We start from the raw sequence: 18,868 nt of genomic DNA on the forward strand, positions 1-18,868 counted from the left end.
CAAGACACAACATCAAGTGGTCTCACACCACAAGACACAACATCAAATGGTCTCACACCACAAGACACATCATCAAGTGGTCTCACACCACAGGACACAACCTCAAGTGGTCTCACACCACAAGACACAACATCAAGTGGTCTCACACCACAAGACACAACATCAAGTGGTCTCACACCACAAGACACAACATCAAGTGGTCTCACACCACAAGACACATCAAGTGCTCTCACACCACAAGACACAACCTCAAGTGGTCTCACACCACAAGACACAACATCAAGTGGTCTCACACCACAAGACATAACATTAAGTGGTCTCACACCACAAGACACAACATCAAGTGTTCTCACACCACAAGACACAACATCAAATGGTCTCACACCACAAGACACAACATCAAATGGTCTCACACCACAAGACACAACATCAAATGGTCTCACACCACAAGACACAACATCAAGTGGTCTCACACCAAAAGATACAACACCACAAGACACAACATGAAGTGGTCTCACACCACAAGACACAACATCAAGTGGTCTCACAGCACAAGACATAACATCTAGTGGTCTCACACCACAAGACACAACATCAAGTGGTCTCACAGCACAAGACACAACATCCAGTGGTCTCACAACACAAGACACATCATTAAAAGGTCTTTACATTATTTACATCACAACATCAAAGGGGCCTCAAATCATAACAAGTTTACAACCACAACCTGAACTAGATTTCAATTTCGACTAGTAATCAAAGAAACCAATATTTGAGAACCTTCAACATTCTACCATAAGAAATGCCCTGCATTCAATTAACAGCAAGTTCTAAGTAATCAAGTTAACATCAACACTGAATAACAACACAATCAAATTGCTATCTTTAGTCATTGTATTTGGAGGCATGTGCAGTTCTAATTGTATTGGATGTCTGTGTGTGTAGTTGTCACTGTGTTGTAAGTCTGTGCATGGTTGTAGGCTAAGTCTGTGTGTAGTTGTGTAGTAAGTCTGTATGCAGTTGTCACTGTGTTGACTAAGATGGCCCTGAACTGTACATGGTCTGCACTATTTTCTTGTAATGATCCAAGATGACTTTTCTGTTAATAACTCTTGTCACAGGATCTAGAGAACAGGAAATAAATTCTTTGAAACTAGTATCCTACCCACAAGTCAACATCTGCATACCCTAAGCTAGCTTTTTTAAAACTAGTTTGTAGGTACTTAAAATTTTCAACGACAATAAATAAATAAATAATACTTGTTGCGCATGACCACTCATCTAAAGACCACTAAACAGATATTCTAACTTTATATTTATATTATGAAATTTGACATAGGTCAAATAACAACATCATAGCAAGGTTCATCTGTACCAGAGACCTTGGCACTATGCCTTCCCAACTTCATTTTCCATAACATGAAGTAGGTACCCATTAGAGCTGGTGGACTCAGGGACAGTCTACTGACTTAAACCCAGATTTAAGCTCAAGACTTTTGGTTAAGCAGTCCAGTGCCCTACCACTAGGCCATGCTGTCCTCTTGTCACCCTTTAGTAATTACCTGGCTTAAATATGAGACGACAAAGATAACATATTATTAGAATACTAAACTCACAAACCCTTCCTGAGCTTAAAGAAACTGATGAGCTCCATTTCATCTGCTAAGTCAGGTCTGAAGGGAACTAACTGTTTAAATACTTAACACTTTGAATTCACCAAACTTTCTTACACTCATTTAACCCTCTACCCCCTCTTACCAATTTCACCCTCCAGGAAAGAGAAATCAACAGGTAAGATTTTGTAAGTCTTAATTGATGCATCACCCAGTTGTTTGTTCACATGTGAAACAGCATCATCAACAATCTTTAAAACAGAAATCATTAACCATTACATACAAGTAAACCCACATAACCTAAACCCACAAAATCAAAACTGTACTGGATAAATCTGATTCAATCCTCAACACAAACCAGTTGTTTGTTCACATGTGAAACAGCATCATCAACAATCTTTCAAACAAAAATCATTAACCATTAGACACAAGTAACCCCACATAATCCAAACTGTATTGGATAAACCTAATTTAATCCTCAACACAAACTACTTTTAAAGTACATGTACGCCCATTTACTCCAGACTGTATTGGAATCAAATTTGAATAAATCTTTTCTAATCCTCAACACAAACTAGTTTTCAAATAATATTTCAAGTACTTGTGTGATTTATTTATTTTTACTTTAACATAAAGGTAACTTCATGTTTACCAAACATTCATCAAAATAAACACAAATCATGTTTTAACAAGATTAGCGAAAAATGTTACTTCCCCAAGCATGCTGTTGACCACTTCAAGTATCATTGATTCCTACCCCAAGCATGTTGCTGACCACTTCAAGTATCATGCTTGATTCCTACCCCAAGCATGCAGCTGACCACTTTAAGTATCATGCTTGATTCCTACCCCAAGCATGTTGCTGACCACTTTAAGTATCATGCTTGATTCCTACCCCAAGCATGTTGCTGACCACTTAAAGTATCATGCTTGATTCCTACCCCAAGCATGCAGCTGACCACTTTAAGTATCATGCTTGATTCCTACCCCAAGCATGTTGCTGACCACTTTAAGTATCATGTTTGATTCCTACCCCAAGCATGCTGCTGACCACTTCAAGTATCATGCTTGATTCCTACCCCAAGCATGTTGCTGACCACTTCAAGTATCATGTTTGATTCCTACCCCAAGCATGCTGCTGACCACTTCAAGTATCATGCTTGATTCCTACCCCAAGCATGCAGCTGACCACTTTAAGTATCATGCTTGATTCCTACCCCAAGCATGTTGCTGACCACTTCAAGTATCATGCTTGATTCCTACCCCAAGCATGTTGCTGACCACTTTAAGTATCATGCTTGATTCCTACCCCAAACATGTTGCTGACCACTTTAAGTATCATGCTTGATTCCTACCCCAAGCATGCTGCTGACCACTACAAATGCCTCAATTAGTTTTAATCCACTTGCCTCAAACAAAAATTTACTTTTCAACAAATCTCTGGACAACTTGACATCAATACCGAACTTTCTCAGCCAGACCCTGGTGGGTATAGTTAGAGTGGGCGTTGGCTCCAGCGTCTTTAAATCTATAATGGTCTGCAAGAAAAATAAAAGCAAAACAAAGATAAGAGAAACATTTTTTTCTTTGTTGTATAGTATGATGAACAACCAATTAAATATTATGACAGTGATGTTGCTTTACATCAGTTAAATTTAGGTAGTTATGATATATTAACATGACTTTAATTAAATTAATTGTTTATTAGATGAAAGGGATCATCCATAAATGACAACACAGACAAAAATGTCAGCATTTTGCAGAGAGCCACAATGCTTGAAACAGTTTAATCAAAATACAAAAACAATAGGGAATTTAAAAACAAATTTGACATACCTTAAATGTGACAATAGGAAATTCCAAAACAAATGTGACATACCTTAATTGTGATAATGAGAGATAAAAATGGTTTATCATTGCCAACTAAGATACAGCTTGCAATGATGGGAAGAATCTCTTTGATGACAATCTCCACTGGTTCGCATGGAATAGTGCACCCGTTACTCAGCATGATAACATCTGTGACAAAACATATAAATACTGATGTAAGTTGCATTTATTTCTTTTAAAATCTGTAACAAACATCAAATCCTAAATAAACTTCTGATATAATTTACACTTATTTCTTTTAAAATCTGTAACAAACATCAAATCATAAATAAACTTCTGATATAATTTACACTTATTTCTTTTAAAATCTGTAACAAACATCAAATCATAAATAAACTTCTGATATAATTTACACTTATTTCTTTCAAAATCTGTAATAAATGGCACAAAATTATAAAAGACGTGATGAAAGTTGCATTTATTTCTTTTAAAATCTAAATACTTTTATGTCATGACGCATGCTTAGCCAACTTACTGTCAGTAGTTCCTTTGATATAAATATTCCCATTGAGACCGCGTTCAAATAACAACCCTGTGTTGATGAATCCGTGTTGACTTAAAATGGTATTTTTCTCCAAAATTCCCATACACACGTGTCGACCCTTCACAAACAGCTGCAAAGTTTTTTTTAAATTGATTTCTTTATCAAATCTTTTAACATTTACAGTAGCAAACTATTATTTTAAACACTAATGTGAGTGTGTGTGTAAATATATATATATTTATATATATATACATATATATATATATATAAAATTTATATATATTAGGCACTAAACTAAAAACAAGCTAGTACTTACAGAGGGCTAAGTACTGATGGGAATGTGCCCCTGTTTATTGCATAATCGTTTAATTTCTTTAATGTTTCCAATGTACATGTGACTTTAACTTTATAGTGAAGTGAATAGAAATGAAAAACACTTACTTTTCTGACACAGTCTTCTTTTCTTTTAATTCCTCTAGACTCACAACCAAACAGCTCTTTTCCTTGTGATGCTAAATAGAAGTTCTCTAACCTGTTAAAGGCATGTGGGCCTGTTCAATGTACAGTTCGTTTAAAATTTATTGGCTTAACTACAAAAATTAAACGGCAAATTAGTAAGTAATTATAAATACATTTTAGCTAAGATATTGTAATCAGTTGATAGTTTTAAAAATTTCACATAAGTGATTTATTTCAATGTACATGCACTAATAAAAAATTTAAATATCCCACGCAACTTAAGAAAATACAGTTAAAATGGAATTTAAAGAGCATATCTATTTTTAAAAAGATCGTATATCTTGAAGCAACACTAAAAAATACACAGCACATGAAACAATTGCCGTACCAGATAGTAGTGGTGAGTCTAGAACCTCACAAATAGGAATCCCAATGCTCAAATAAAACATCAATTTTTGGACGTCTAGAGGTCTTTCAATTGAAAAAAACATTTTAACTTGATTCATTCCAAGTTTTTTTTTAAGCTTATTCTGCAAGTAGTTATCACGCCCTTTCAATTGAATCCTGAAAGACGAAAGATTTGAATTAACTTTTTTTATTCTTAATGGGGGAAATCAAACTATTAGAAAATTGAAGTTAACATTCTGATTATCCTCATTTAAAAAACGTTTAAATAGAAATATTTCCTATTTAAAAGATTAAAAACACAAATAGGTCTACTACAATTGAGTAATTAGAAAAGATTATGCAGGCTTACAATAATTACAAACCTGTTTTTAAAAACATTCTCATCTTGCATCATAGCTCTCAACTTTCTCAACAGCATAAACCTCATCAACATGTTCATGGTACTAAACTTCTCAGTAACTCTCTTATACAACATTATCCACACTCGACTGGTAGCAAAAAAAATAGATGGTCGAACCATTCGCAGAGTTTTGATAAGAGATCCCTGCAGACAAAACATTCATTTATCAAATCACTATAAGAATTTTAGTAGTGATCCCTGCAGACAAAACATTCATTTATCACATCACTATAAGAATTTTAGTAGTGATCCCTGCAGACAAAACATTCATTTATCAAATCATTATAAGAATTTTAGTAGTGATCCCTGCAGACAAAACATTCATTTATCAAATCATTATAAGAATTTTAGTAGTGATCCCTGCAGACAAAACATTCATTTATCAAATCATTATAAGAATTTTAGTAGTGATCCCTGCAGACAAAACATTCATTTATCAAATCACTATAAGTCACTATAAGAATTTTAATAGTGATCCCTGTAGACAAAACAATAGTTGGTCAAATTACGGTTTGATGTGATCCATGCAGATCAAAAAATTGAACAGTGTATAATGTAAACTACAGAAGATTTCCTAACATAATCTATTTTAAAATTACACTGGAAAGTATCTCTTGAAGCAAAATTTATAACAGTATTCATTTTCATGATTTCAGCTCCCTTCTTCTTTTTTAATTGTAATGTTGGATGGGATTTCCTTCAACACAATTAAGTATTACATGTCAACCTGTTAAACTCTGATTTCAGTATGCTTTTCTTTTTGGATATGCTTCAACAGTATTTGTCTGTCCAAGAACAAACTACAGGGCAGCAGTTGTTTGATTTTGAAAACTTGGCTACCAAAATTGACATCAATGCAGTCAGACTTTAGACAAACTTCTCAGGTGGCTCCAAAAATCCTGGGATAAAAGAGCCATTTTCATTGAACCATGAATTGGCCTACCTGCAACACATCTGGGCCAGCAAAAAAAACTGTAGCACCAAGCGCTATAGGTAACAGCATCTCCGTGACTAGGCCAAACGCCCAGCACAGTGATAGGTAGCTCAGTGTCCTGTACGGCATCAGAGAAGAGTTTTCTTTCACTGAGTATATCTTGGGTGACACTTCCTTACTGAAGACTTGAGCCATGAATGTTAACTGAGTGGATGAGATAAAAGTCATTGGCTAAGTTTGGTATAAAAATATGGACACATAATTTTTTAAATTAATAATTGTGTAAACATTTAACCTATAGCAAAGCTAGATTATAACGCTATTTAATTAAAAGTTTGATTTACAAATAACTTTCTATAAATACCATAATTTTAGAAGTTTATAGATTTAGCTTATGTAGTATTTTTAGTTGTTACATCCTAAATAACTTTTGCTCTCCTCATGGAAGGGGAATGAGGGAAATGACAAGTCTATTTTTACAGCTGTGTGTGTAGTAAGGAAGGGTTAATAACTAACATTTTATTTGTAGTCAACATAATTGGTTGACCTCAGAAATAAGCAGTTTTGAAAAAAAAAGACAGCTAATTTAAACAAATAACTTACATTGTCATGACTCATCATGATTCCTTCTGGTATAGTTTGCCCAACAATTTTATTGGACTGAATTAAAAGAGAAAATATTTGATTCAAACTCAACGAAATTATGTACATTTTATTTCAAACAGATGATTGCAATTCAAGCTTTCAGTGAATTAACTGTCCCACCAGTCAGCACAAACTTCAAACCTAAAGTCCAGTATCAGGTTGTGTATAAGGGAACATGTAATGGCCTAGATTTGTATGCAACTGGACTAAATGGTTGTAGGAAGGCATATAAATTATTAAGAATTTTATAGAGTGAGTTTGCACTGACGGTACACGATATGGTTTGAGAGTAGGCTTACATGTGGTTGTTTTGTATGACAGAATGTGTAGTGTATGACGATGATAATACAGATGATGGAGGAGACACGGAAATAAGAAAGATACCATCCTCATCACTAAGGAAAACAGTCTAGCTATAGTTCATAGATCATATAGAACAGGTTTAAGAAAGTTATGTAGTCTTATTCATAAAGCCCCCATCACAATTGTAGTAAAACAAATCTCCACAGACATTATATATCAGATAAGACCAAAGGTATTACATCTAGATTTAAAGCTCTCAATCTCAAATTTATAATGCATAAAATATAGACCAAGCAAAAAACATACTATGTAAAAGACCATTACAACACATAAATCATACACAAAACAAAACCTACCATGTAAAAGACCATTACAACACATAAAACATACACCAAACAAAACATACCATGTAAAAAACCATTACAATGCATAAAACATACACCAAACAAAACATACCATGTAAAAAACCATTACAATGCATAAAACACACCAAACAAAACATACCATGTAAAAGACCATTACAATGCATAAAACATACACCAAACAAAATATACCATGTAAAAAACCATTACAACGCATAAAACATACACCAAACAAAACATACCATGTAAAAGACCATTACAACGCATAAAACATACACCAAACAAAACATACCATGTAAAAACCATTACAATGCATAAAACATACACCAAACAAAACATACAATGTAAAAGACCATTACAATGCATAAAACATACACCAAACAAAACATACCATGTAAAAGACCATTACAATGCATAACATACACCAAACAAAACATACCATGTAAAAAACCATTACAACGCATAAAACATACACCAAACAAAACAAACCATGTAAAAAACCATTACAATGCATAAAACATACACCAAACAAATTATACCATGTAAAAAACCATTACAACGCATAAAACATACACCAAACAAAACATACCATGTAAAAACCATTACAATGCTTAAAACATACACCAGGTAAAACCTACCATGTAAAAAACAGCACAGCACTTGTTAGGGGCCAGTTGGTTGAGACGAGTAACTAGGAAAGCTGCTGGATAAGCTGAGCCTTTCTGCATGAACTGTTCCCACTAGATGAATATACAAGTACAAAGTTCACATAAAGGCATTTGTAGACATTGTGGTCACAACTTTATACCGCGTTTACACTTGCGACATGTATACTATACATTTCTAGAAAAAAAAAACTCGCTATAGGGCCTAAGATAATAGGGGAGCCTACTCACTTATTGCGACGTTTTTTTTTCTAGACATGTATAGTATACATGTCGCAAGTGTAAACCAGTATTAGACTTAAATAGTTGAATATACAAGTACAAAGCTAACACACAGGCTTTTGTAGACATAGTGGTCACATCTTCAGACTACAAGATACTAGAAATTATAGCTACAACAAGCAAAATAAGATTTAGTTGACATACTGTTTTCTCAGCGAACTAATACATTTCCTTTATAAAAGGGAAGGAAATCTTTGAGGTAAAAAACTTCAGAAAAAGGAAACTATATATTAAAAAACTTACACTGTAGACTCGATCATTTACAACATCAGTTTTTGTTATAAATATTACACATTTCAAATATGGAAGAGCATTCATGACATTAAGAATCTAAAATTGAAAAAAATATTTAAGTTCAATGAATATTCAAATTAACTTGACTTGGCAGAATAGAGACGATTAACTTTCTAACAGCTAGGTTTAATATTGTTATTTGTTTTCAAAGATCAAGTTTTAATCATAATTGGAACAAGGATGCTAAAATAAAAAAGCAGTTATATGATAATTTAAAAATTACAGAACAAGGTCTAGGTGAAGGTGTGGGATGCTTTATTTAAACTATTATCCCCCCCTACCCCAGAATACATATACGGATACCTAAACAGAACCCTCTCCTTAACCCTGATCCTTTCCCTATCACAACCATATTCTGACCACAAACAAATCCTTGAGCCATTTGTATACTTATCTATCTTTGGGGGAGGAGGGAAACGACTGGGAGTTAAGTTCTTTAATGCAGGCTAGTGATAATGACAGGGAGAGGAACTGCCCTGCATCATGTTGAGGAGAATTTCAATGGCATTTCTAAAAAGACTACTTGTCTTCACCTCTTGAAGTTGTCTGTTATCATCAACAACAACAAACCCAGCCTTTGAAGCGTCCAGGATACTAAACACCAGGGAATGTTTTGAGAAAGTATACAAATCTGTATACACTCCCCTGAAGATGAAAACACAAATATAAGAAGAGATTTTTTTTTCTTACAATAAGGTTGTATAAATATTTTTTAATACAATAATTATGAGAATTCTAAAACAAAAAAAGTTTTAGTCATCAAATGAAGCTTACCCTGCAAACATGGTAGCCATTGTGCAAATAAAGTGATAGGCTGAGTTATAACAAGCCAGAGCAACTGTTTCATTCATCTGAAGACCCAACTGTGAACAAATTTACTTACATGCATCAGAAATTTCCCATATTTAGAAAATAATAGTAGAATCAAATAATGTAACCTATTTTCTTTAAAAATTCTATTAATTGTATTATAATGCCAATCCTCAGAAATTAATCATATACCATATAACTAAATAAGTTTAATATATCAATGTATTGATATATATACTTACAGCTAATAGACTCAGTGATGCATTCAAAACAGCTTTATAATATCCTTGATATGTAACATACTGTGGCAGAGAATCGTGTTCAAAAACTGCAGTAGAAATTGTAAAATCACATGCCAATAAATGTATCTATCCTAATATATAAAAGCACATGTGCGGACTTCTCTCTCTCTGTCCGCAAAATATTTTCGCAGGATATCACATCAGAATCCTTAGCGATATATGGAGAACTTTATACAGAATTTTGTTGAAAATAATATGGTAGATGTTTTAAATGTATAACCACAATTTTATTTAAAGTAGAAAAATAAAAAATAAAGGCGTATTCGAATGTAGAAAAACAATTTTAATTATGCAACCGGAAAAGTATTTATACTTGGGACAAGAACACATTTAACAATGACGTCGCTTAATGTTTTCACTAGGGAAAGAGCATGAAACTAATGACGTCATCTTTCGAGTTTAGAATAAAATAAAGAAATGAACTATTTCATTCAAATATGATAGATCTACGTACGCTATGAAATCTAGATCTATACAATACAATTTTCTCGACCTAAACTTGTAAAATTTACTTTATCTATTTAAATTCTAGATCTCTAGATCTAGAGATTCTACATCTAGGCTAGATAATCTATGCACAAAACTAGACTAGACTTAGACGCTAAGACCTAGATCTAGATTTAGACTATCTACTCTAGAATCTATTCCAATTATAATTTCAGGCTTACTTATTTTATAGAAATCTTTGTTTGTTTAGCTATGGTATTGGCTAATTTGGGATAAAATTATGTTTATAAGGTACCTAAATAGCTGAGACAATAGTGTACTTAATACCACGCAAACAATTTTTTTTTTAATGTGAATCTTCCGATTTTAGACTATAAAGAAAGGAACTACGACATTCAAATTTGATTTAGATCTAGATCTATAGATCTTCTCATCAAGACGTACGCTATGAAATAGATCTATATACAATTTTATAGGTCAAACTAATACAAATTACTTAAAAACAACATAATGATCATTGAATAGCCAGATTTTTAACGGAATCATTTAAGTCACTTAATCAGTGTGTGCCTGTGTTATGTTTTTTAGCTAATTGGTTATTTCTTTGCATTGTCACTAATATCGTTCAGCGTGTAGTAAAGCACATCGCGTTTTGACCAATAACTATTTCATAAATTATTTTTCACAAACAAGTACAACATTTTAAAATATATAGGCCTATAATTCACGTGAAACGGGTACCGATGGCTAGTATATATAAAAATGAAAGTGTGTGGGTTTGTTTGTCTTTTATGCATTTCTACACCTTTTATCAGATCAACATAAAACTTTGGGAAGTTGTTGAGAATACACCTGGTGAGGTTTCTGCAGAAAAAAAAGAAATTGTTAATGGGCGGCGCCTTGGCAGGGTGCTATTTGGCACTCTGGGCCACACTGTGAGTACTTTAGCACCTACATTACTTTTTAAAAGTGCAATTCACTATGGACACGATGGTCTACCATTACCATATTCACTAAATCGAATGGGGCACATCCGCCAGTGCCCTGGCAGGGTGCAGTTTGGTGCATTGTGCTCCTGTGAAAGCACTATGATGCCTGCAGTAGTGTTACTGGTAGCTATCAAGAGCGCCCCTCCACACCTGAGACAAGTGGGTGGTCATTGAGATGTCTTCTAACTCACTATTATCAAGGGTGATTAACATACACTCAAGGCAGTAGTATGGACAAAACACGCCCCAACATCTATGGTCCAATAAATAAAGCACCTGTTTTGTTTACATTTAAATAGTTCATTTTAGAAAAAAGGTCAGGCGTCTAAAAATACATGCTTGGTGACGCATAAATGCAATCCTCTTAAATATTGTGTCAGCATACAGCAACTTACAGGACTAGCAAGCATATATATATATTTACTTATATATACTTATATATATATATAAGTATTTATATATGTATATATATGTATATATATATATATGTATATATATGTATATATATGTATATATATATATATATGTATATATATATATATATATGTGTGTGTGTATATGTGTATATATATATATATATATATTTTTTGTGTGATGTGAGATGATGAGAGGGTCGACAATGAACCAACACAAAGTCTGTGTATAAATTACTTCTATATTACTTGGAAGTACATACGAGACCTAGGCTGCCTATTAGAGAATGGACCTCAAGCTTTCCTAAGCCCACCTTTCATACCCTACCTAGCCTCAAAGTTTTCTGTGCTATATGTCACTTCCCTCCCAATTGTTCCTATGCTACAGAATTGTGTGTACTATTTATTTACATTCTTTAATATCAATTTAACTAAAATAGGCTATAGTTTGAAGGGTAATGAAAACATGTTAACAAAAGGTATGCTACGCTAAATCTACAAGAATACTTATACGTAACAATCCTAACACACACACACATATATATATATATATATGTTTATATATATATGTATATATTATTTTTATTTCGTGAATATTCATATCAACACCAAAGTGTTACCATTACCCGCGCAATGCCGGGACCACCAACTGCAAGGAGCGCTGTGGTAATATACTTATCCACATTGCAGTGAAGCACTTGTATAAGCTAGTATATATACATATAAATATATATATATATATATATTATAATATATATAAACAGTGTCAGCCTAGTTACCTAATGCTGCCCTATCTTTGAATTGTTTCACAGCCGTCAAAAAAAAATGTGGTACTGTAAGAGGCGGAATGTCAAAATCCTTTGTATCTAACTGAACAGCTTTATCTAGCTGGTCAACAAACTGTTCATCTGCTTCAACAGGCACATTAATAGATACTGCAACAAAATCACATTATTATATGACAATAACAGAATCTTTGAAACACTTCTTTCTATCATCTACTGTTAAATAATCATAACCTTAAATCTTTAAAATCTATCTATATATATTATTCTCTTCTGGGAGCCGTTAGAAAACAAGCTGCAAGCGCCTCCTTGCAGTCCCCTCTGTTTCTCTCTATCACTATCACTACCACCCCCACCCCACCCCCACATTGCCTGGTGAGCTGTGGTCACACTGTTTATATTTTACAATCATAGAGACGGGTTTGGTGACGGCTATTAGGGGCAGATAATTTAGTTTGAAACGATTTAAAGCTTAGAGGAGGTAACCAAGAGGAGGCTGCTTTCACGTGGGGGGGGGGGGGTTTAGTGTTTTTAAGCAAATATTTTCAGTGGCCGCGATGGTACTGTCGAATTCACAAATTATAAATTACTGAAAAGTAGAAAAAAAAACAACTAAATAGCGGTGTATGATACGCAGCGGGTCGGCTAGTTATTTTTATTTTAATAGCACTTCAAAAAAATAATTAACATGTATACTTCTGGCAAAAAGTGTATATATAAGGCATACATTTAAAGGGTATTATCTGTGTGGAAAACCATGTCATGGATATGTTAGCATGCTACCTTTGAACATGATTTGATTATAGATAATACATATAATATTTTATGTATTAAAATTGTTATCAATAAAAAATTTATGTACACAATATAGGCTAAACAAAAATATTACCCCAAGGTTGTTTTTTTTTTTTTTGCATTACATTTGTTACACAAAATGTCTATATTTTTATAGCTTTTTTTAACTACTATCAACAAAATAATAATGTAAGTTTATAGAGACCTATATCTAATATAAACAAAAGCAGTAATAAAAAAAAATGATACCTCTGCGGTCTACCAGTTCTCCAAACTTCTTCTTTTTGTAGACACAGTAATCATCTCCAACTAAAGGTGTTTCACTTTCAGAACACAAAAATGAAATGATAATAAAAACAGTATTTTCAATAAATGTCCACATAAACTCATTGTAAACAATGACAGCAAAATGTTTAAGCTAAACTTAATGCAAAATCACAATATATCATAACCAGCATAAAAATCACAGATAAGTGTTACATAGAACCTTTAATTCATCTGTTTGTTATATTTTTAGTGCAATTTGGGCCTTAAATTTTGTAAAGATATTCTCAGTTTAGCCAAGCTTAATATAGTTTTTAAATGAGAATGACCTACTAATTAGTAATAGGCCTACTTACTTCAATGAATCAGATTCAACACTTGACAAATATGAGGAAAGTTCAGTCATATTCATTCAAATTCTATGAATTGAAAAAAAAATTTAATTTTAAAAAGTGTACTACCCTTTTTTTATAAATGTTTTTTGTGTGTTGTTTGTCATTCATAAGAGATACCATTTTACAATTTAAGCGTAGCATGGAAAATAAAGACAAATGATCTCAGAAAAAATGTCCATGATATTTTGTCTGAGATAATTTTAGCCGCAAGATCATTTGTAATCAGAAACATTGTCCTTGAGATATTTCATAAGGGATACTTTTTTGTCCTGTTATCATTTGTATAGGAACCCTTTATATATACTGTTTTCAAGAAAATAAAACAATTACCAACTATATCAATATGAAATCATATTATTAATATCTATATATATAATTCTCTTCTTGGAGACCGTAGAAAACACCAAGCTGTAAGCGCACTCCCTACCACCCCCACCCCTACATGGTCTGGTGAACTGTGGTTCACGCTAAACGTTTAAAATCGTAGAGCCGGGTTTAATGACGGCTATTAGGGGCAGATAATTTAGTTTGAAACGATTTTAAATTTAGGAGAAGTAACTAAGAGGAGTTTCCTTTCACATGGATGGGGGTTGGGGAAAGGGGGGGGGGGGGTTATTGTCTTTAACGAGCTACTGATAGTGTTTTAAAGCAAATATTTTCAGTGGCAGCATTGGTAATGTCGAATTCACAAATTATGAATTACTGAAAAGTAAATAGTGGCATATAATACGCCACGGGTCAGCTCGTTATTATTATTTAATCAATTTTCAGGAAAATTATATATATATATATATATATATATATATATATTATTATATATTAATAAGCATTTTGATGATAATAATATTAGGTATAAGTATAAAATGAATAATATGTAGGCCCCTAATTTATGTATTTAATATTTATTAATGTGCTGGCTGATTTCCCTCCCAACCCTATGTGACAAAGATGCAAGCTAACAACCCCCCCCCCCCCCCCCCCATCGAACTTAGATCTGATTACTAATACTAGTAATACTACTACTAGATCTAATTTAATGTCTAATAGTAATTAATTAATTAATATTTGAATGAATCATTAAAATATAAGGTAATCTATCGTTTTGGGTACGTAAAATCGCCCGCGGCTAGTAATGTACGAAAACGTTACCTCATTGTCAAGGCTGTAATAGAAGTATATTGTGATATGTTTGTGTCAAATATTATAGATACATGAATAATGAACCTAAATCAATGGCTAAATATATCAATATAGGCCAGAAATTGACTTTAAACAGCAGTGTCTGCAAGCAAGATTTGCTATATAAACAGCAGCCATTTGTAAAATAGAGTGACTTCCGCCTGAATCTCGGCTATAAGTCTATAAAAATAAAACTAACAAGATGTCTGCTATAGTAAATGAGCAGGGTTGCATCTGTTGGAAACATCGCTGGTGTTCATTTATTACTGAAAAGTTTTAATTCAATTGTTTAAAAGCCGGTACATAAATGAAACAAGGAAATATTTTGGTATTTTTCAAAAAATTAAATCCTCCTCAAAATGTGAAATAATTATTAAAATGTAAAGAGTCACCTGTTTTTCACATTACTAGTCGCGGGCGATTTTACGTACCTAAAACGATAGATTACCAAATATAATAATACGTTAAATTAATATGTAGTAAATCAGATGCAACAGGGTGGTCAAATGGCAGAGCCACTGGCTGCTGTCATGAAGGGTGAAGTGAAGGTCTTGAGTTCAGATCTTGGTTTTAGAATTTTTATTTTTAATGTAGGACTGTAAGTGTAAAGTACTAGATCTAACTAAAGTACTAAAGGTGTGTTAAGTACAGTTAAGTAGTACTAATAACTTGAATAAGTACTGTTAAGTGTAGGACACTGTAGGAAATAGTTTTTGCTATGTCACAGCTGGGTAACACTCAGGGATGTCCAGTCCCAAATCAATAGAGAATCTAGATCTAAATTATATCTCTAAGCCTAATTCTAAAATATAGATAACTTAACCTGTAGCTTTAGCCTCCTAAACTCATAAACTATTTTTTTTTAACTAATTTTTGTTTGTTTGCACAAATGGGTGGGACGCAACCAGATTTTTATGGCAATGCGTCTCAAATCAATTGTTGTCGAAGTTGTTTAGTTTTTAATTGAAAGGTTTTACATAAACGTCTGGGCTTCTTTTAAATATTTGTTTTAAAATGTTATTAAAATCTGAAAACGCACACTAATTGCAATATCAAATTATGTTATATTATAGTTTGACAATATTTAGATTATTTCAATTTAATATTAGTGTATATGAAGGTCAAAACGAAAACAGTGCTGTTTTCGTTAGGATTAGAGGAAAATCGGTTATGGCTATCTGCTATCGCTAAAGAATGGCCTTCGAATCTGTATACCATAAATAATGAATAAATAAATGAAATGCATATAACAGGACAGAGCTGCAATACTTATTACTCATTCTGATGAAAAAAATCCTATTTGGCAACTAAAATCATGTTTACTTTTTGGTATAGTGAACCGAAATACAGAGGAAGTATTGTAATCGTGCAAAAAATCGAGATTTTATTTTTCTCTGGGTTAAAACTTTTACTTGATTTTGTAAATTTGCCCCCCCCCCCTTCTCTCTCTCTCTCTCTCTCTCTCTCTCTCTCTGTATGTGTCTGGTGTGTCTGTCTGTGTGTGTGTGTCTGTTGACACAATGACTTGTTGTAGTTAGGTTGACGAAACTTAATACTTAAGTATTGTATAAATTGTGTAGTTTTCTATTCACTTTTGGGCGATTTCCTGTTACCGGAAGTGGTACTTACTCTACTTCCGGTTTCTTTGAAAATTAATTAAGCATCCAATTCAAGTCCAATTTGATGTCAGCTTGCGTTGTCATCGGATCTTGACCCACGTTCCAAGCAGTAGCGTGCAGAGCTATTTTGCAGAGCTAGGGCCAACCCAAGTGAAGATGTCCCCATATATATTATATATATATATATATATATATATATATATATATATATATATATATATATATATATATATATATATATATATATATATATATATATATATATATATATATATATATACTGTGTTAAAAGTTTTTAATAGCCGTACAATTGAAGATAAACTACAACAACAAGCATTATGTTATTAAACAGAATACAAATAGAAAAGCCTTAAAAATTGACTTAGCTAAACTTTTGAAAACACTGCATAGATATAAATCCGAAGGAATGACTGACTCAAATGTAATAATGTGTGAAATTTTGGGGAGGGGAGACAGTTTGGGTACATGGGGGGAGGATGCTATTTGTCATGCCCTACAAAAGAGTTTCCAGTTTTACATTGCCCTAGCGGACCGGGCTGCGGTCACAGAGGTAAGGTATTCTTTGTTGAATTAAATTGGGAAAAAACTAAAAGTCAAAGTTCAACATTGTTGATTGTTACAACTGAGGCCACGGTCGATGTGAGTTGTCTTCCACCTGAACTGCGATAGGAAGACATTAGTGTCACACCTCGCTGTGTGAAGGGAAGAGTTAAACTATTATATATAATCACTTGTATATACAGTTTGAATCGTGTGATTAATTTTAAAAAAATTACAATACAGAAACAAATACAACTGATGTGGCACCACTATTTAAATTTACTTATGAGCAAACTACGTAGTGGTAGGGACATTTTGACAAGGTCAACAACGTCATCACGATGAAGTAGTAGTATTCTTACAATTTGGGCGATAGTGATTACGATTACAAATTATATGAAACAGTTACAACCCCCCGTCTCCCTCATGGACCCCTCTGTAATTAAAATATTGTCATAATACCACTGCTACTTTTTAAAATCTATTTCTGTAATATATATTTGTGTAATATATATTTGTGTAATATATATGTATGTTTAGAACAGTCATCTAAAAAATGACGCTATGTTCATTCTTAGTTGGTTATCTACCCCCCCCCCCCCTCAACACCTCTCCACAACAATTGTGTAGAGCGACATTAATGTCACACCTAGGTATACACTGGGTTGGATAATTGACCTAAAGTTAACGGACAGTGGTGAATGAAGTTGAACCCACCCCCCCCCCCCCCAACCCACCCCGAACTGATCTGTTAAGTACCTGTAGAAAAACGCGTAATGATGTACCAAAGTACCATGCCGCCAGAAAATTAGCGTATTAAACGTAAAACTCTGAGAATATTGTTTTTGCAATTACCAGTAAAAAGGTGTGTGAGCAATAGAGTGATCTAACCCATACCTATCACTATGTTAAAAAATTATCTTTAAAGAACACAAAGAAGCAGTAGTTAATTAAAATATGTGATCTGAACTAAATGACCGATAATTAGTTAAATATAGGCTGTTATTCCGAATGCTTTTCTATTTTATCGAAAAGAGTGGTTTTATACCAAATCTGATTTTAAAAACTTTCATTATACTGTAATACTTTAGCATTTACGATGACGATACATTAAATTCTGATTATAGACAAAAACATTTTGTAAACAAGAATTTCGTTATATTCTAAAGTAATTATTTATTTGTTTTGACATTTATAATTAAATGTGTAGATATATACATATTTATATTAAGAGAGTAATTATTTCCCCTATTTCACTTGTTAAATAATTTCCCAGGAATTATTATGTAAGAATTTTTTTTTTTGCTCTTTTCGCTCCCCCTACAACGAAAACCTGGATACGCCTCAGCTGGTACTCATTTAATTATGTATTTTTGGGAACAATATTTTGAATAAAGTTGAAAGGAAAAATTTCATGGATAAATTGAGTGTAGGCCTATCAGTTATTTATTTTTCTTAAAAATATTTTGTAGCGATAGTTACATTTTACCCGTACCATTCCACCTATGCACTGTAACCCAATTTATTAAAACAATGACTTCTCCCTCATGTAGGAAGTGGTTCCCATGCT

At 33.0% G+C, this 18,868-nt stretch overlaps 1 protein-coding gene across 2 annotated transcripts; it reads right to left on the reverse strand.

The window, feature by feature from the left end:
- Nucleotides 1-885: 885 nt before the first annotated feature.
- Nucleotides 886-16,005, reverse strand: LOC131953935 (long-chain-fatty-acid--CoA ligase ACSBG2). 2 transcript variants are annotated; one of them, XM_059317396.1, is made up of 19 exons: nt 15,942-16,005; nt 13,901-13,963; nt 13,530-13,603; nt 12,480-12,635; nt 9,792-9,877; nt 9,514-9,602; nt 9,273-9,384; nt 8,689-8,775; nt 8,137-8,238; nt 6,792-6,848; nt 6,198-6,392; nt 5,217-5,398; nt 4,835-5,010; nt 4,429-4,538; nt 3,979-4,117; nt 3,493-3,632; nt 3,023-3,151; nt 1,759-1,864; nt 886-1,124 (listed from the first exon to the last, which is right to left on the reverse strand). In XM_059317396.1, exons 2-19 carry the CDS (start codon nt 13,954-13,956, stop codon nt 1,036-1,038), a joined length of 2,085 nt encoding a protein of 694 aa, XP_059173379.1. In that variant the 5' UTR covers nt 13,957-13,963; nt 15,942-16,005; the 3' UTR covers nt 886-1,035. The 2 variants fall into 2 exon arrangements, with proteins under 2 accessions (XP_059173379.1, XP_059173380.1); XM_059317397.1 differs by lacking the exon at nt 8,689-8,775.
- Nucleotides 16,006-18,868: the final 2,863 nt, after the last annotated feature.

This window comes from Physella acuta, unplaced genomic scaffold, assembly GCF_028476545.2.
Source record: "Physella acuta isolate Inbredline_101_S28 unplaced genomic scaffold, ASM2847654v3 ptg000965l, whole genome shotgun sequence".
In the NCBI taxonomy this organism is placed as follows: domain Eukaryota; kingdom Metazoa; phylum Mollusca; class Gastropoda; family Physidae; genus Physella; species Physella acuta.